Raw genomic sequence first — 20,745 nt, 5'->3', positions numbered from 1 at the left:
CCTCATGTTAGATTCCCCCATTCATTTCTAATTGTGTCAATTTAGGTATTGTCTCTGGTGTGCAGTTTGTTTGAGGAAGGGGTTGCCTCTCTGGTGGATCTTCTCAACAAAAATACAAAAAAAGAAACCAAAAAAAATAAAACAAACAAAAAACCCAACACACAGGACTTGGTTCTCTTGACTCTTTGTATTTTTCACTTTATTTGTAATTGACTGATTTGATTTGAGCCCTGAATTAATTTCCTGCCATCAAATCGTACCTGACATTCTATGGGATGAGGTTTGGCCTCATCTTGTTAACAGCAACACGTAACTGCTGAGCTGTTTCTGCTCTCTGTAGTGGTGATGACGTCAAAATCTTACTGAAAACCATGCATAGCCTGGTTTAGGCTGTCGTAAAGTAGCCCACCATTTCAGTGTTCCCTGCAAGGTGCCATGGGACAGCAGTAGCATGAGTCTGCATGTACCTCCACAGTTTTCACTAGGGACTACACACACACACACACACACACACACACACAAACACACTTTACTGACATGGTGCACATTCTTTGCACACAAAGAAGAAAGTGAGTAGTAATGAAAACACACCAATAATGGAATTGATGGAGTGAGTTGTGGGGAAGCTGGGGCTTAGAGTTACTTAAAGGCCCTATGCAGGCTCTCCTTTTGTTGGAGGAGAAACTTCAAGTGCAATGTGGTTCTTTATTTTCTTTCTCTAAAGCACAGAGGGCTAGGGTGGATCACAGGGCTTTGAGCATGTTCGGCATGTACAGTCACACTGAATTAAATCCTAGGGCTGGAACCTATTAATCTTCTACAAAGTTACAGAGCAGCCTGGATGAAGACTCTCAGCTGAAAAGTTGGACATCTCAAGACAGGCACTGGACAATGGCTGACAGACTTGACTGAAGAGTGGTAATGTTTTGCTATCTCATAGGAAAAGAAGGCCCCTCATACCACACTGTACTCTAAGGACAGTTTATTCAGGTTAGGCATGGCATGAACTATTGTCTCAGGTCACAGATGTCAGCACAAAGTATCCAAGGTGTTGTATGCCAATGGCAGCATTAACAGAACAAAGCACACAGTGTCATGAAGACATAAATCATGAGTTTGTGTAGCAAGACCCAGGCCTCTTCCAGGGTCTTAGATAGTAACTGAGAACTTCAAATCCGGTAGTGATGTGATAGTGTGGGGGTGAATCTAGTTACAACTAGCTTCTATTGTGACACAGATGACTCTTTTTGTGTTATGTTCAGCTTATAATGAATGACTAGACCCAAGCATGAGAATAACCAAATACTACATTGCTTCTCTAGCTGCTGAGCTTTTAAAAGCCCTGGGGTGACAGCAAGCTTTTGTGGACATACTGGATTATTCCTTCTGTACTTTAACTCTCTGACTCACCTCCACTCTCAGTAAGTTAGATCAATTCCATAAATTGGAAATCAGTCACCTGGAAAAAATACATCTCAATATGATACCGGATTGGCCATGGAAAAAGGGTAGCTTGAACTGTCCCACCTCGGTTGGGCTTGCACAGGCCTGCTCTCCAAAAGAAACCTGTGTTCACAGCTGCAGGCTACATTCACTATGGATGTTCTTGAGGTTCCTCCCTAAATGGCTCAGATAAAAATAATTTTCTTGTTAACAATCAAAAAACTGATTATGTCAAGCTGGCCTAGAGGAAGCTAGTTTCTGTTCTGTATTTTATCAGATGTGCATAATACATGTGGTCATCATTGATAATAGGTAAAAGATCTGCTCTATTATGGAAACTAAGTGATGCTGGAGGATGATCCTGACCCACAATGAGCAGTGGGAACACCAGAGCCCTGTAGGGATGCCTGACAACCTAACACACTGAGCACCCACGGCTCAGTAAGTTCCCTGTGAACACACATCTCCTGAGATCTCTCTATTTAATTGTAGGTGATCCTGTCCACCTAATACAGCACCTCATGTGGAATAACAAAAGCCACCTGCAGGAGCTGTGGGGATGACTCACAGGGTAGAGCATCTGCTGCTCTCTCAGAAGAACCACATGGACCCTAACAATTGGGTAAAGTGTGTCAGTGATTACATCATAAAGTGTGTGTCAGAGAAACAGCCACATTATCCAAAAGACACTGTCACACTGGGTACCCCTTGGTGACTTTGAATTCACTTATTAGGCCAGGCTCCATGGAACATGCAGAGATCCATCTGTAGCTGTCAGTTCTAGGTCCACAGGAGGGGACAGAACCCTTTAATAAGAATGATGGTCTTAAGAGTCAAGAGATAGAATTCAATTTTTATTCATAACGAATACATTTTTATAACAAAACAGGATTAAAATGAATAAAAATATTTAAAAATATTTGAAAATAAAAATAGTAACAAGAACATACAAATATGAAACAACAAAAAGAAAACTTCAATTAAAATCATAACAAAAATATTTCTAAAAGCAGATTCTTAACGAACATGTAGAAGCACAGATGTATTGCTGTGTCTCCTCTAGCACACATAATGAAAGGTGGTCCCCCAAGGTGTCTCTCAAGTGGTGTTTTCTGAAGAAGAAAGTGAGTAAGAACTCAATCAGTCAGGCTGGCTTAGTGATATATAAATTTAGGGTCTCTAAGAAATGACAAATTAATTCAGAGGATGAATACTCTTCCAAAAACTGTTGTTACCATTCAGGGTGTTGGTCATCAGGGACTCCTGAGAAAGCAACTTATTGTTCAGGAAGCTCTCTTACTGGTGTGTGTCCAATTCCAGCTGTCTTGCACTTTCTGAGACCTAGGAGAGGAAGGAAGTTTTTCAGATACTGATTTGGTGGGGAAATGCAAGCCAGCTGTCAGAATGCTGCCTTCTAACACCTCAGTTCTATTGGACAATCGACATGGACATTTTAAGTGATATCATTGTTGCTAACTCTGTGGGCAGGGCAAAATCTCCAGCAAGACTCACAGTAATGTGGGCTGCCAATCTGGGACCCAGACTTATACCAGTGCAAACCAAGAACAGGGCAACGGCAAGAGACCTCATCGGGTTGCAGGAAGAAAGTAGACGTCCATATGTCAAAAAGGATAAAGCCAATGACAAGTACTAATTTGACATTTGCACTTGTTCTTATCCCGGAAAGGTGCTTCCTACACAAGAAGTCACATGACCACAGAGTGTCATTTGTCAAAGAACCAAGAACTTGTTCAAAACTCTACATAGGATCTAATCTATCACATGGATATGCAATAATGAGGTATGTTATTCATCTGTCACCATTTCTAGACTGCAGCTTCAAAAAGATCAGCAATATATACTTGCAAAATAATTCAGTTTCTGAAAAGTGTTTAACTTCCCAGAATACTTGTGCATAGGCAGAGCAATGAACAATTCCATTACATGAGGTGGTTGGCTGGTTGTGAGTGTAAATTAGAAAGGTGGTAGGAGAGAGCAAAGATGTATCAAATTGGCAAATTTTATCAGATATTGTTAAGCTAACACAGCTGCTCGTCCCTATCTGATGATGCTGGGTCTGGACGTTGCTGGTCTTTATCTTTCTTGTTGAAGTCAACCAAATATTTCTGGTTCAGTGCACACTCAAGATGTCCCTCCTTGCTCCCTGCTTCAGTGGGACCAACTTCTTCCTGCATGTGTTCTCCATCAGGAGCTGGCTGAGCAGGTTTCTGGAAATACAGTCTGCATAGTAAGATCATGCTGCCCCTTTCTCCCATTCCCACTCCCAAGTCCCACTAACACTACCAGGTCCCAGATACCCATGAAGACTTAATAAAATGCATCTTGATACATATAAGGCTGCTGCACAAATCACAAAGAGTTAATTTGGGGAAGAATAAATTGTTTGTTTGGCCTGAGCACCAATTAGTGTCCACATCTCTGAGAAAGAACATGGATCTACAACTATCCGTGAAAGCCCAATGCATGGGGGCAACATCAATTAGTAGTGGGCCAACACCCTCAAAGGAGGTCAGTAGAACCAAGAGAAGGTCATTCTAACCATGTGGTCTACACACTGAATTTTGTAAAACCTGGTATGACACCATAGGTCCAGGTCAGCCTAATAACCTTCTGCTGACTTCAATCAGTGCTGTTCTATCTAGAGCCTTCTGAAGATGCCTAGACAATCCTGGGATGAGGATCAGTCTTTTATGGATCTGAAAACTGAGTCCTAATTACCCTGGCACACTGATGTGTGAACAGCACAAGAGATAGAATCAGAGTTGAAGAGTGTCCAATCCAGAACAAAGAAAGTCAGAAATGGCCATTCCACAGGTGATAGGCTTTCTGACCAGGACTTACCTAGAGAAGGTAATCTCCTTCTTCAGCTTCTGGTTGTTCTCATGGATCACAGTGTTCTCCATCTCTAAGTTGTGCAGAATTGACATGACCGCCTCCTCCATTCTCTCCAGGTCTTCATAATATGGATTTGGCCTGAAGTGTGGCCTGGCCCCAAATGATAGAATACTATGAACACCAGCATTTAGGAATATATGAACTCAGGGTGGGTCCTGTACTACCCCAGTCCTGGAAGGACACCTTCTGAATTCTACATATTGGGATCTTCTTCAGCTTCAGAAACGTGTTTTTCTGCGTCCAGGACACCAGAATCTCGGCATCCAGATGGAGGCTTCCCTGGCTCCCTTTGTTCAATCAAGAGGAAATCTGCAGTCAATCCAGTTAAGCTATCAAGAGCCTAGGCCACACCTCTCCATGCTCCCCGACCCCAACACACCCAAAACCTGTGATTTCTTTTTTCCTGTTTTGATAATAGAACATATATCACCACAAAATTATAATCTGCACAAATAATACAAATATACAGACAAACGTGTCCACATAGGCAAAGAACTGTGCTGTTGACAGTGGGGCTCCCAGAACAAAGCATTTACATCACCATGAAAGAGTTACAGGTAAATACTCAGGCCAAGACATAGACCCCTAGATTCCAGTGTGGAGGGAAATATAAACATATAAAAGTTGTCCATACGCATTTGGATATATGCACACACAGACTCACAGAATGAGACATCCCCACAAAAAAGAGAAATGTAAACAGTCATAGAAAGAGAAAGAGAAATATGGAAACAGAGAGCAGTGTGAGAACCAGGAGAAATGCATGCACCATTGCTGTCTCAGAGGGCAAGACACACAGACAAGAACAAACAGGCCTGAGCCTGAGACTTTCTCGTCAAGCATTGAGATGAACAGTGTGGGACCAGGCCCCTCAGGCTGCTGCCTGGATCTTCCAGCACTCAGTCCCCTGCCTAGCAAGTACAGAGACTCACCATAAACTCACTGCAATTACAATCTTGCAAAGCCACCAGCTCAAGGGCTTTGCAAATGCACACTAGACACTCACTCTCCCTGACTTTATCCCTGAATTCTTCATTCAGACCACAAGTTCTGCTTTTCAATAAATGGAAGCAGATGAGTCCATTTTCCATCTCGCTCCTCAGGGTCAGGTTCTGAATCTCCTCTTTATGGGAGGTGAGGTTTAGCACAGGGTGGATAGGGAGGCACAGCTTTCTTGAACCCAAAACCTTAATAGGAGAAGATGAAGGTGACCTTGCAGACCCAGGAATGAAACAAGAGCATTTGGAGCGATTCATACCTGTTCTTCATGGATCTCTCTGTCAGGAACCTCAGGCGATCTCTCAGGTCATTTCTCTTTTCGGTAATGAGCTGCAGCTCTTCAATCAGCCTCTCCTTTTCCTTCTTGGCCTGCTTCTCCCTTAGGTCAGTGCCAGGGGATGATGTTTCTCTCCCAGCGTCTGTAGGTAGAAGAACACAAGTGAACCTGCATGGGGAGAATGCATAGAGTGTACATAGACCACAGTGAGGCCTAAACAGGAGAACAAGCCTGGAACCCAGTGTCACTGCTAGGCGATTGGTCTATGCTTAAGAGGCCTCCTCAGTGGATCTCAGTTCTCCCACTACTCTATAGAGACCAAGAGATGTAAGCAGCCAGGTATGCCCTATGCCGGACATCACGTGCTTACATGTACCACGGAGATGGCTTCTCCAGGATTATTATCAGCTGAACAGGGTACAACTTGGTTTCAGGACCCTCACCCCTGTGGTTTCAGAACTCAGATGATAAATTCACCATCCACAAAACTTGAATGATTGGAGACTCTCAGATGTCCTACCCTGATACTCTACGTGAACAACTTCGGATTTAAAAAGCATTTCCAGGGAGGACATGGTCAACAGACATATCAGGGCCCCTATTTGATACACCAAACGCTCCAGAAATGAGAGTAGGTTACAGGCTGAATCTTGGTCTACCCGTTCCAAATAGTTTTGGTATTTTAGAAAAATGTAACACACAACCTCAAATATATAAAGCTAACGATGACCCTGCCAGTTAGAAGAAATCAGAGGAGGTGTAAGAACATAAGGTTATTGCCTGGAGCACAATTCTCTCCCTGTTCCTACTGTCAGATATCCACTGTATTTAAAGAAGCAATGATAGTGAAATACATTGCTGCCCTGTCTAAACTCAGAAAAGGTGGACCCTCCATGACTCCTGATGGTGTTATTATATCAATGTAACATAACAAATGAACTGAAAAGTAAAGGCCAGAAGTTCACAGTATAATAGCATTGGCATTACCATATCCTCCCAGTGGGGATGGGGAAACTAAAGGTCTGAAATCCTTGACTTTAAGAATTGTAATATTCATGGAAATTCAATTCCTTTTCAGATGCTCCAGTTGTTGTGGCCCATTGCTAGAAAGGTAAGGTTAAGCCTCCACCCCCCTGACAGGAAGCTCAAAATATACTGCCCATGGCTTACTTGACATTCCCCAGAAGTCCTGTCTTTGTCCACCATTACTTTGAGACGAAAGGCCAGACTCCTTCACTCTAGTCTCTCCAGAATCGACGATCCCCCTCCCAAAACGCTTCCTAAGATGGGAAAACATGTCTTAGGTTGTAACCGCCAGACTCAGTATGAGAGAAACTAGGGCACTGGTCATCACTACAACACTGGTGACATCACAGAGGATGCCAAGAACTCTCTAGGAGATAATAGAATGTCCAAGAAAAGACAGCTGATGTCATGGGGAGCAGATTTTGTTTCCTGATAATAATCTCCCTGTACTGAGCATAAGCTGAGGGGCCCTTTCCAGGAGGCTTTCCCAGGGCAGAGCCACTGGGAATCTCCTGCTTCCAAAGCCAAATTTTCCTCAAGGCTTGATTATAAAACAACCTTAGTAATTCCTATGCATCTAAATGAATGTTTCCTTCCATATCTTGCCCCAAAATGTCTCATCATAACTCAAATTGTCCTCATTCACCAATGTTAGCCATTAAAACTTCCTGAGATTTCACACCAGCTTGAATATGCAGTCAAAAGTTCTCTTGACTCATTATGTACAGGTGGTTTATATCACATCAAGAAATAGTCTCCATGGTAGGTTACAACATGGGTGTGTATTAGGGGAACACTCATGAAGTCATGTGCTTAACAATTGACAATTGCCAATAAATTCCTAGGAGAAAGAGTTGAAGTCTTTATGGTGCTAGGAAAAGTGTGGAGACCAGTTGGCAGAGGAAAGTGCAAGATTGGAGCCACCAGTGAACGGAACCTCATGCTGCTTGTGGGGTTCTCCTCTCTGCACCAAGGTCACCAAAGGAGCACTGCTCACAGGCCTGAGTAAGATGTACCATGAGCTTCTATCAGAAAAATAAAATAGTCAAGAGACATAGGGGGTGCACATAAACAACTAAAATGAGGCTATAAACATCATTAAGTGGATAGAGCAAGGTCCCAGTACCTGTACACTGGGAAATGGCCACCCCACCAAACACAGAAGCATCTATCATAGTAAAGAATGAATACTTTATAGAATGCACACACTAAACACTGATTGATCACATCCGTAGTTCAAATTTTGGGAGCAAATTCATGGCCCCAACTCTCTTTCTCTCAACTTATATAGCAAAAAATAAGAAAGAAAGAGAAAAGAAAAAATCAAAACAAAAAGCTCAAGCTTCTCTCTCATATGAAGATTGCAGGAAGTGTTATCTGGTGGTCAGTTCTGATTGGGCCATTTTAGATAGAACAGTGAACAGAGACCCTTAATGTGATGGGCCCTATATAAAGCTTTTTGCAATATTGGAATTTTAACAAACCTCATCCCGAACATACAGAAGAGGCAAGGATGTGATCACCATGCCCTTGTTCTCTATCAGGTTATTTTTCTGCGTCCTTGATTGTCAGGCATATAACAGCAACAATCTGAAATAGCTGGTAGACATGGAAAATCGTGGCTAAAACTATAGTTGTGGGTTGCACACCTCAACTGTCACAGGCTAATGCTGTCCTCACAGTCCTTGGAGGCTACTCTTGTAAGCCTATGTATTGGAAAGTGGAAGGAAGTTTATCTGAGCTCAAAGAGAACCTGGCCAACCAGGTAGAGGGCAACATGCGATACTTGAGACCCTGTCTAAAACCAGCGCAGAAACCCACTCTTCATTCAAAGCATCATCTATGAATTCTCAATTATCTACCATTCTCTCCCTACCAGTCGTTCAGTTTGGAATGGTAGAAAAAAATGGAACTGATCTTTCTATTGTAAGGACCTTGATCTCTCTTTCCTTAGGTCCACATTAAGAGTGCATACAAATGGATACCACCATCTGAACATCTTAGTATTATCTACTCTGTATATCTAGCATAATACTGTGCCTATGACAATCTCAAGCTTCCTTGAGCATTGTTGCCCCAGCAAGAAGTATGAAGTACTGAGGCCAGTCCCCAGGGAACCTTTCAAGGGTTAAAAAGAAAGCCATCAGAGATACTCCACTTTTTGTCCTTAGATTAAATCAAGCTGACACAATGTGAACCTGGTGGGCTATTTAACCATGCATCTTTCTTCCAACCACCCCCCCCCCCATTCTGAGTTCAGTCCATGGCAGAATTCATTCCCCAGCATCGTAGATATTTCTTTGTATATTTCCACAAGAGCCAGGTTTCTTTCTCTTTTAAATAGAATTAGTTGTAGTCAATCAACTGCTGCCCTATGTAAGAAATGATTAGTATGTATTGTAACTTACCACACTGTATTTGTGTATCCACGTACGTTAGTGGAAATCCAGCATTACTGAGGAATTGGAAACCAGCGCTGTGGCCATGCCTTTCTGTGCCTACTCCTGGCTCACAGGCAGCAGGGGGGCAGACCTTGAGTTCCTCTTCAGGGACCAAGTGATGTTGAATGGGCACTGAGCAGGCAGAGAAACACAGCTGAGGCAGCTCCTTTCAGTTATCAAACACATCATCTCCTTCCCTGCTGAGGTCTTGCCCCCACACCTACCTTAACAGTGGCAAATTTGTTACACAGCAGCCAGCTCTTTCCTATTGTGCTGTAATACGCCTCCACATCATGGATGCTGAAAACAAGCTAACACAAAACAAAAAAATCTGACACTGAACTGTGTGGTGCTGGTCACATACCCTGTTATGTTCTGTATATTATGAGGTTTGTTAATCTTAACAAGTTCCCCAACTATAAGCTTCCCATAGGACCCATCAGATTCAAGGAAAATAGGAACAATTATGTGTAAAATGTCCTGAGTCAGGGCCCATAGACATCAACATTTACAGCCGTTGTGCGTGAGCCCATGTGGATCTTGCAATGAGCTGGGCCTAGCAATGTCCAGTACACAGTTGTGAGCTATTGCTCTGGTTGAACTGTATTGGTGTGTGCATTCAATGAACTACACCTATTTAAATGAATTCAGTGTTCCTGTGGTTTGAGTCCAGACCTCTTGACACCAAATCTTCCCTTCAGCAGCATTTAGGAGAAGAAGCTAAGGTCAGGAGAGGTGACATCTTGCCATAAGTTATGTGACAAGAGGGATGGTGAATGATCCCTTGTGATAAGAATCAAGGTTTCCTCTGTGGTACGTACTTAGGTCTATACTGGCCCTGTGTAACAGCTTCAAGAACCCATTTCTGATTTCCCTTGGGATTCCCTTGATGATGCACTCAGTCAGGATTGGACACAACCAAAATGGTAGTCAAAGTACTTGATTTAAAAAGTGTAGGGAACACTGCAAACTCACGTTTCAGGATATTTGATTACATTGTAAGCCCCAAGATTTGTTATTTACTTAAAAGAAAATATATGTCTGGCGGTGTAGGTCAGCACTAACACAGACATTTAACTCTAGAACTTGCTGATTTTTATTGATAGAGAAACTGCACAGAATTGCTATAGGGACCTGTGTCTTAGGTCTGTTTCCCTAGTATATCCTCTACATCTCTCATGATGGTGATCCTGTTTCTGGCTAAATGTATGTCTGTTTACTGGGGAATTGAGTTTAGTGACATGCAAATATTATTTAAACCTATGTATTAAATTTTGTCATTTTGTTAATTTTTGTGGTTTTTATTGGCTTCTTTTGATTGACTGTTGTAGTTTTATTAAATTATTTCCTGTTTTCTATAGTATTTTATCCTTCCCTTCAAACTAAAGTATTCCTTTTAGGATCCTCTACAGAGCTGTCTTACCGGTTATACATATTGTGTTAAATTTATTTTTAGTGTGCATTAGTCAGCACAGTAGCTGGGCAGCTGCCTGCCCTCCATGGTATCAGATTTACTTTCCAAACAATAACGCTCAACTCTTACTGACTGTGTAGCATCTTGGCTGCTCTTTGTTCCCCTTGGACAGCCCTCAGGACCAGGCGCTCCTCTCCCTTAACCATGGCTGCTGTCCTCTTCCTCTCTCCTCTCCATCACACACGTTCTTCCTTTATTCTCTGGCAGCTTCTTCTTCCTTCTTCCCTCCTCATGATCCTCTCTAGCAAAGCCCTCAAAGCTCACCTCCCCAGTCTCTCTGCTGTGCAGCTGTTGGCTGTTGGCTTCTTTAAAATCACAGTTAACTGGGAGCAGGGTCAGCTTTTGGGGATTTGCCAGTCTTGAGTTCCACAAATTAGCATTAAACACAAGAAGAATTAGGCCAATCCACTACAGGGATTTCTTTTGTTTTATTTTGATGTAATTATTCTTTTACCTTTTTGCTTTTTATTTTATTTGTGGCTATATTTTATTAATTGGTTATTTTATTTATTTATATTTCCAATGTTGTCCCAGTTTCCAGACTCCCCTCATCAAATCTTACATCCCATTTCTGCTCAGCTTTGCCTATATGACAGTATCCCCCACCCACACATATCCATTCCCACCTCACACCTCTAGGACCTCCTTTTGGTGGGGCAACAGGCCTCAGCATAGTCAATGACCTCCCACCACATGGATGCCACTTAAGTCACTCCTCTTCTACACAGTGACCTAGAACCATAGACCCATCCTTGTATATCCTTTGGCTGGCAGTTTGGTCCCTAGGAGTTGGGGGATTGGTGACAGAAGGTCTGTTTAGATATTAAAGACCAATGATTGCTGCTTTCTCTTCTTTTTCTAGTTATTGGTGAAATTATGTTTGTGTGCTTCTCTTTTTTGAAATTATTGAGAGATGATTAGTTTCTTGGTTTTTCTTGGGTACAGTTTAGCTCACTGTCTTGAAGTTTTCCTCCTATTATCCTCTGTTGTGCTCTCTTAAAGAAAAATATTGTTTAAATTTGGTTTTGTTGTGAAATATCTTGGTTTCTCCATTTATGGTGATTGCGAATTATGCTGGTTATAGTAGCCTTGGTCTGCATTACATCGGCCCAATTTTTTCTGGCTTTTGGAGTCTCTGTCGAGAAGTCTTGTGTAATTCAGATAGGTCTGAATTCATTTGTTGCTGGATATTTATACTTTACCCATTTAATATTCTTTCTTTTATCTGTGCATTTAGTGTTTTAATTATTATGTGAATGGAGGAAATTTTTCTGGTTAAATTAATTTTGCATTCTCTAGGCTTGTTGTACCCTTATGGCCTTTTATTTCTTTACCTTATGGAAGTTTTCTGCTATGATTTGTTGAAGATGTTTACTGGACCTATGAACTGGAAATGTCAATTCTCTTCACTATCTATTATCCTTAGGTTAGGACTTTTAATTGTGTCCTGAAATTCATGTATGTTTGGATTCAATAAACCATACATGTTTATCTGAGATGGGTGTTTTGTCTTTTGTGGGGTGACCTCCTTTACCCCAACTCTTCCATTTAGAAGCACGTTCGATAATGAGACATGGTCAGCAGTGGTGACCTCTTGCCATAAACTATATGAAAATAGGGAGGTGACTTTATGTGTGTCAAGTATCAGTAGTCTCCTGGGTGGTTTTGGTCCCCGGTTGGCCCTATACAACAGTTTCAAAAGCCCAGGATTGATGTTCCTTGGGATTCCCATGGTGATGCACACAGACATGACAGAAAAAGGCCAGAATACACAGGATAGTACTTGACTTATGTAATAGAGAGAACATTATTAAGTTATGTTACAAAATATTCGATCACACTGTGATCTCCCTGAATGTATTATTTAATGAAAAACTATTGTGTGGTATAGCATCGCCAGGGCACAGACATTTAATGCAAGAGCTCTTTGTTTACTGTGAACATGGACTTTATTACTGTTCAGCTCACCTACCTCACACCTTTACTGCAAAGCTAAAGGGCACTTAGGTCTAGAGCAGATCAAGGCACAACTTGATAGGAAATGAAGATAAGTAGGGCAATGGAAAGTCTTTCAGTTGTAGGATTTTTAAGAAAGTGTGCAGAGAGAGCTACAGTGCTCTTCTTCTGGGGGAACAGTGAATTAGGAAGGACAGTTGGGAGCTTCACTTAAATACAGCATCTGACTCCTGAGACCTTATTGGTAAATTAATGTCTGGAATTTTGTGTCGTAAAACAATGCATTGCCTTTGCAGCTTTTGGCAAGGGCCATCGACAGAGAGATCACACCAGCTGGGGACAATCTGAAAAGAAATCAGGTTTTCTTAAGTCACCTGAGAAGTCCTCAAGGAGACAGGAATGAATGGGTAGCACCATAATAGAAGGCCTTAGGATCTCGTACTGTGCTACTCTAGATGCCTTGAAAATAGAAGCAGAAAATGAAAAACTAAATGACTTCACAGGAATTAGCTCAATTCTCACTATGATTATTTCATGTTGGTATTTTATACTTGATTCATTTTTTAAAAGTTTTAAAATAAGAGTCTTCGGTTTTAATTTGAGGCTGTCTTAGAATCATGAAATGCTTACACTCTGGGCAACTAAACTCCAGGAAATCTTCTCCAGTCATACAGCTGGGTCATATGTGAGGCAACAACTGTTTAAAAGGGAGAGCTGGTTGCTTTCTCCTGGAAGAAGCACTTGGGGGTTGACTGTCACTTCTGAGCCTTCTGTTCTGAGTCACTTCGCAGAAGGGGCACTTTGCTCTAACTCCTCCATGGGACCCATCCAGCACTGGGGCTGGAGGATCCTATGGTGTTGCAGCTCTGAGCTGGGAGGAGGAGCTAGCACACTGACATGGAGAAGCCTGTTTTCACAGCTGATCTAGATCTGAGAAACAGGTGATTTTAAAGAAGCATGTGAAAGTATCTCCTGCAGGAGAGCTCACTATGCAGGGAAAGTCACACAGGACAGGGAAAAGTGGCTTCCCAACTTCCATGGGGCGAGCGAACTAGGGAGGGCACAGGATGGTTGAGGAGTTTATGAAAGGCCTGCATCTCCCTGAAAGTCTTCCAGCAACCCTACATCCCACCACTATCCCAGGCTCACAGGTGAGGATCAGCCAAGCCTGCCACCTACTGGGGTCCCTGCAAAGTAAACCTGGAGTGGTGAACTGGGGAAAACACTTCAGGGGAGGGGGAGACACCAGTCCCCAGGGCCAAGCCTGGCATCTGTTCATTTGGCTCTGGCTTCTAGGTGTTGCCTAGTGCAGGGCTTGGTGAGCCCAGATCTCAAAAGTCTTTGGCCAAAGAAGTGAGAGCCCACAGGGCAATGCAAACCACGGCAGGGCAGGGCAGAGCAAAGCCGCACTCCAGCAGACAGTGTATAAGCTATGGGCTCGCAGGACTGACAGGAGCAGAGCTAACCCTTGCTCTTTGGGCAGGGCGGGGCGGGGCGGGGCGGGGCGGGGCGGGGCGGGGCGGGGCGGGGCAGGGCAGGGTGTTCTGCACTCCAGCAGACAGTGTATAAGCTATGGGCATGCGGGACTGGCTCATTATAAGGCAGGGGAGTAACACACTCCTTCTAAACAAAGAATGACTGTACTAATAATCTAACCTTAATATTTTGAATTTCTTGTCCCATATAAAGAACTGCCTCTTCTAGAGCATTCGCCCTGTCTTCAAACCCTCCATGTATCTTTCCTTGAATCAATAAAGCAATACTAACATTCTTAGATAACTTAGATGAGCAGTGTGGACCTCTCTAACCAAAGAAGTAGTAGATAAGGCAAAAGGAGACATTATACCAATCAGAGCAGTAAGACCCAGAATTAAGGCAACCACAAAACGCCTACCTCTACGAAGTACAGAGGAGGCATGATGAATGGCCTCTATGCCAGGATCAAAAAACCATGTCCCATTAACATAGACAGGCAAAAGTACATAAGGAGGTTGTCTTACTATGACAAAAACATTTTTCCTTGTAACAGTAAGACAATTAGATAATTGACAATTTATGCAAGTAACATGATAAACACCATGACCATCCTGACAAGGGAAAAATCGCCACGCTCTTCAGAGGAAAGAAAGGAGAAAGGAGCAGCCACACAGGTTAAAACGGAAGCAGAAACTCTCTTAACCTCAGAACGAGGTCTAATAAGGGTTACTTTATGAGGAGCAGCCAAAAGACGCTATAGATCAGGCTGAACAGGAAGCAAGTGGGAATTAAAAATTGGGGGAAAGGTAGGGGAAGCCCATCCAGGGGCAAACCAGGCATTAGCAGGGGAGGTCGGTAAGGAAGCATCCCCTTTGGTAAACCTATACTGTTTCAATTGCATAGATAATCATGTTCTGGACTACTAACAGACCAATCTAAAAGTTTAAAAGTTTGAGCTGTAGGGCTAAAGGGAGTAAAGTACGCAGCTTTGGAGAGAAAACCGCAAGACCACCATTTAGGGTAGCCATTAAGAGCAATATTCTCCCAAACAGAGATCAGCTCCTCGCCATTCTGACAAGCAAACAAAAGGGAAGGCAAAGGACCTGAAGAAGATGGAGGAGAATAATGAAAGCCTCCTTTAAAAGGTAAAACTAATTTTAGAAACTGAAGGTCTCGCTGACTGGTGGAATCGTCACTACAAGCATATTTTCGAGGAGTTGGAGACTCTGAAATTAACTCTCTCTCCTCTAAAGAGAAACACCCTTTAATGTCATTTTTAACAGTAAAGCATGTGGGAAGGGAGTCAGCGATTCCAGAATAGTTGTAGCAAGTCAAAGTTCGTTCTTTGAAATAAGAACTACTTTCTCCTCACCTTGACAAGGCCAAATTCCCAAGGGGCCACATGAAACAAGGGAGGGTCATGTAAATAAGCCCAGTAGGAGTCTTGGGCAGCAGCATAGAGAAAAATAATTACCTGGGTGAAGAGAAGTGAAAGCATAGCAGGAGAAGATTGGAGGGAGTAACTGGGAGTCGGAGAGGAAGCACGCTATCTCTTGCAGCAGAGACCAATTCTTGAAGCTGATCCCAAGTTGGCAACAGCGTGGTAGATGAGCGACCACGCAGCTGAAGCCTGGTGAAAGCAGAAGTGAGGCGCTGCTCAGAGCTGTCTGGCGTCATCAGGAATGAGGCACGCTCCGCTCTCATCTTTCGCTGACGGTTGTTGAGGGGAGACTTTCTGCTTTTCTGCCCTGGGATTGTATGATCTGATGAGGCGGTCCGGAATCCAGACTGGTGACTCGGCATCCTGTGGAAAGACACATGCATGCCCCCTTGCGGAGGAGAGAAGAACATCTGATCCCTTCCACGTAGATGAAACAGCTTTCTGCAAATCTAAGGGATGGTGATGTTCCCTAGGATCACAATGGCGCTGTTGCAGATCTACCTTGAGAATCCTTTTTTCCCTTTTCTTCTTTTTCTTCCATCTAAATTAAATTGGGTTTTTCTCATTTACATTTCAAAGGTTATTCCCATTCTCATTTCCAGGCCAACATTCCCCTAACCCCTGCCCCTACCCTTCTATATGGGTGTTCCCCTCCCCACCCTCTCCCCATTACCGCCCTCCCCGGAGGAATCCAGTTCACTGGCGCTCCAACCTTGACAGGACCAAGGGCTTCCCTTCCACTGGTGCTCTTACTAGGCTATTCATTGCTACCTATGAGGTTGGAGCCCAGGGTCAGTCCATGTATAGTCTTTGGGTAGTGGCTTAGTCCCTGGAAGCTCTGGTTGGTTGACACCGTTGTTCATATGGGGTCTCAAGCCCCTCCAGCTCTTTCGGTCCTTTCTCTGATTCCTTCAAACGGGGTCCCATTCTCAGGTCAGTGGTTTGCTGCTGGCATTCGCCTGTGTATTTGCTGTATTCTGGCTGTGTCTCTCAGGAGAGATGTACATCTGGTTATTCAAATAATTACTTACAAAAAGAGCATGATAATAAGTGAGTGGGGGAGACATATTTTAATTCTCCTCCCTGTACCTTAGCCATTTGTGTCTTTAATATTTGGTTAGATCTCTCAATAATTGCCTGCCCTTGAGGATCATATGGAATGCCTGTAGTGTGTCTGATAACAAATTTAATACAAAAGTTTGCAAAGGCTTTAGATTGATAAGCAGGACCATTATCAGTTTTCAGATGCAGCAGGATGGCAAGAAATGCAAAAGAAGTAAACAAATGCTGCTGTACATCCTTGAATGCTTCTCCCGTCCTGGCTGTGGCCAAAATAACTCCAGAAAGGTATCAACCGTAACTTGAACAAAGGAAAAATTTCCAAAACATGAAACATGAATTACATCCATCTGCCGTAGGATTCCAGGCTTGAGTCCTTGAGGGTTAACTCCAGGCAGAGAAGCTGGAAGTGTTGTAGGACAAGCAGAACAATGTTTTACAATCTGACGAGCTGCCTCTCTAGTCAAAGAAAATTGATATCTCAGTGCCTGAGCATTTTGGTGGTGAATACCATGGGAGGCGATTGCTCTACTAACATCATCTAAAAGCGAACCCTGAGTCAATAAATTTGCATATGAGTTTCCTGTGACTAAAGGTCCAGGAAGACTATTGTGAGCCCGAGTATGTCCCACAAAACAAGGAATCAAGTGTTGACGCACCAATTGTTATAATTTTTGTAATAAGGTATTAATTGTTGTTTTGTCTGTGTTGATCACAGCTATCTCAATAACAGGGAAGAGTCTATACACATTTTGAGAGTCAGGATAGAGGTTAAAATGAATCGAGGAATAATGAGAAAAAACTTCAATAACTTCATATAACTCTGTCTTTTGAGCTGAGGTAAAGGAGGTCCTGGTGTCAGTTTCAGAAACAATAACGAATGGCTTTTCCATTTGAAGAACCATTGATAAAGAATATTTTTCCTTGATCTAAAGGCTCCATAGAGAAGGCAGAAGGAAATATAACTTGTTGTCAATTCAGAAAATGTAACAGAGGATTTTTTGGAACATGATATAACACTTGCCCCTTAAAGGAGACAAAAGCTAATGCAAAGGAACCAGAAAAATTTAGCAACCACTCAACCTGAGTGTTGGTGCAGGGTATTCTAATCAATTCAAAATCTTTACCCAATATCCCCTAATCCTTCTCTACCCTCCATAATGAGCTGAGCTACTAAATCATAATAAGGAATCAAAACGTGGGGAGGGAGCAGGCAAATGGATCCATTCTAAAGGTCCTTGTTCTTGCCAGATAACCCCCGTGGGTGTTAGGGAAGTATGTAGGATAACACATTCACAGGCCTCATATAAATCAATTCTGACAATGAGTTGTGCCTGGATGGCCTCCTCAAACACCTGCAGAGCCTTTTGTCCCTCTTGAGTTAACACTCAGAGAGATTTGGGACAATGATCTCTCTTTAAAATATCAAAAAGTGGCTTTAATTGGCCAATGGAAATTTTTACGTAAGGTCTAATCCAGTTGATTTCTCCTAGCAGTTTTTGGAAATCATTTAAGGTTTTCAACTTATCCATCCTAAATCTTAAGACTGCATGTGAAATAGGATCAGAATAAAGAATTCTCCCCAAATAATTGTATGGGGGATCCTTTTGAAATTTTTCAGGAGCCACTATTAACCCATACTTACGCACACTTTGTATAAGGTTATCCAAAGCTTGACTCAGCAAAGTCAGGGAAGAATGAGCAATCAAAATAGCATCCATAGAATGAAAAATCAACAACTCAGAAAACTGTTGACGAGTGGGAGACAAAGCCATATCCACAAATGTTTGATACAAAGTGGGACTATTTTTCATTCCCTGTGGGAGCACTTTCCATTGAAACCTCTGGTAAGGCCTTTGTAAATTTGTTGAGGGTAAACTAAAGGCAAAGGCTTCCTGTCATCTGGATGCAAAGGGATAGTAAAGAAACATCTTGCAATCTATAACACACGCAGAGCATCCTTCGGGAATCTCTGTGGGAGAGGGCAGTCCTGGTTGCAGAGCCCCTCAGCCTCCCTGGTTGCATTCCCCTTCCCTACATCTTGTAACAATCTCCATTTGCCAGATTTTTTCTTAATCACAAAGATAGGTGTATTCCAAGGCCTGGTGGAGGGTTAAATATGACCGTTATCCAGTTGTTCTTGTACAAGCTGAGTAGCTGCCTGGATCTTTTCTTGACAAAGGGACCACAGATCCACCTAGACACTTTGATCAGTGGCCCAGACTGTCTTATCCCCAGTTAAGTCAATTACCCCAGAGATACTTTTCCACCTAAAAGAAATCTAACCTCATCCTCATAATTAGCTTTAAATAAGAGAAATTGTCCCTCTGTGAGACAGGACCTGGCCAGGATAAATCAGGCTGCAGGAGTGAGCCAAATGCCTACCAGATTTTCCACAAGGGAGAGGACATAAGGTGAAGTAGGGCCATATTTAGAAGTATTTTCTTTTCATTCCTTAACAAGTTTAAAGGAGATGAGTTCCCATTTCTGGATCTCCATGCTTACTGTTAGAAATAGCATCAAATGTTCTCCTTGTTCCCTGGCCTTCTACACTGCTTGCAGAATACGGGACTGAGGGGGGCTTCTTTTCTTACTCCTTTTCTTAGGCGTAAGAGGGCCCAGTCAGGATTACGATATTTAGCTGCCTCATCCTCTCTCAGATTCATCTCCAGGATCTAAAGGCTCTCCCTCCTTGTCCTCCTCAGGGTCTGAGGAAGTCTCTACTAAATCTACAATACACTGTGAAGGCGGTGGTTTTGATGACTTAGCAGTTTGTTTCTTATCGGTTTGTTTGGACAGTAGAGGCACTCCTTCCTTCACAGCACTGTTTGTACTACAAACAGACCCTGCTGATGAGTTGGGCAGGTCTGTTATCTCAGCCTGGGAAAGTGCCTGTTTCACCACAAACCAGAACATAAGCGCTTTCTCTGGAACCTGTCCTTCGTCTTCCTCATCCTTATGTTCCAGAATCCAGGTTTTATATCCTTTCCTATGCTTTTCCATGCTGCCTCATCCAAGGTCCCTTTATCAGGTAACCAAAAGCTCACAGAACAAATGAAGAGGAGACAATCAGAGAGCTACTGTTTTTCAAAGTGAATTCTCTTTTTAAGCAATACCTTATGAAGAATCTTTTCATACATAGATCTCTCACTGGATTCAGTTTGCCCATAATAAAACTATAAAACTATCACAATATCACTTCATACCTATTCTTTCTCAGCACTCCTCTTTGGCCGAGGCGACCATGGCTCTCACATATGGTCCTTTCCAGATCGAAAATATCAGGAAAGGGGTTTGGGGCTTACACAATTCTTCCAATTCTGAGTCCCACGAGTTGGGTGCAACTTACTGCCGGGGTCTAGCCTTGACACAGGATCCGGGTTCTCAACTGAAGGCAGGGATATCTGGAAGGTGCTTAATAAATATACAGACTACTCTGTGGGTACAAACTGACAGGCAATTTCAAGGCTTGAACTCTCTCTCTCTCTCTCTCTCTCTCTGTCTCTCTCTTTCTCTCTCTCTCTCAGCTTGGGGCTGCACAGACTGCATTCTCTTGTGCACTCTGCTTTTTCTATTGTGGTTTTCTTTTCTCGAACTCCCACACTCATGTACACCTTTGTTTTATTACCCTTTCATTCTCACACACACTCTTCATACACACCTCACACATATCTCACACACACCACATGCACTCTCCTTTCACTCACACACACAATCTTCATACACTCCTCACATTCTCTCTTCTCATGCTCTCCAGCCTTTCTCTTGCTTCAGTCTTTTATTAATAATCCAAAAGTAGGTAGAAAAAAGACATTGTATAATCATTGCCAAATCAAATTCAAAAGAATAACCACATCCCACAAAGAACTAAGAATTACAATTGTTGCCCAAAGTTTCAAGCTTCCCCTATTCCCAGGCCTGTGGCCAAAATAATAATAATTGTAAACTTATTATTATTTAAACTTTAACTTTTAACTTATTATACTTCAGAGCTCAAAGCTCTGAGGTCAGCTACTTGCATTTTCCTGGGAAGCTCTAATGACAAATGACATAAGCAAAGATGCCAGGCGGTGACCAGAAAGTATCAAGTTAACCCTTAAATCAGTTGTTCCGCTAGCTTTCTCTTCCTTGCACACAAAGACTCTTGTATGAGTCCCCGTATTCTGACTAGTATATAATTTTATATATTCTATACTTTCTTATCCAGGAACCACTCTCAAATGTTATATAAAACTTA

General features: G+C 42.6%; 1 protein-coding gene across 1 annotated transcript; it reads right to left on the bottom strand.

The window, feature by feature from the left end:
• Positions 1 to 2,284: 2,284 nt before the first annotated feature.
• On the bottom strand, positions 2,285 to 19,511 carry LOC147999145 (uncharacterized). The gene is made up of 7 exons (XM_087595406.1): positions 19,443 to 19,511; positions 15,483 to 15,675; positions 9,070 to 9,234; positions 5,618 to 5,777; positions 4,306 to 4,449; positions 2,679 to 2,784; positions 2,285 to 2,555 (listed from the first exon to the last, which is right to left on the bottom strand). The coding sequence occupies exons 1-6, from the start codon at positions 19,509 to 19,511 to the stop codon at positions 2,727 to 2,729; spliced, it is 789 nt and encodes a 262-aa protein (XP_087451532.1). The 3' UTR covers positions 2,285 to 2,555; positions 2,679 to 2,726.
• Between the last annotated feature and the right edge of the window lie 1,234 nt (positions 19,512 to 20,745).

This window comes from Rattus norvegicus, chromosome 19, assembly GCF_021556685.1.
Source record: "Rattus norvegicus strain SHRSP/BbbUtx chromosome 19, alternate assembly SHRSP_T2T, whole genome shotgun sequence".
Classification (NCBI taxonomy): Eukaryota; Metazoa; Chordata; class Mammalia; order Rodentia; family Muridae; genus Rattus; species Rattus norvegicus.
This window is presented reverse-complemented; position numbering and strand designations above follow the sequence as displayed.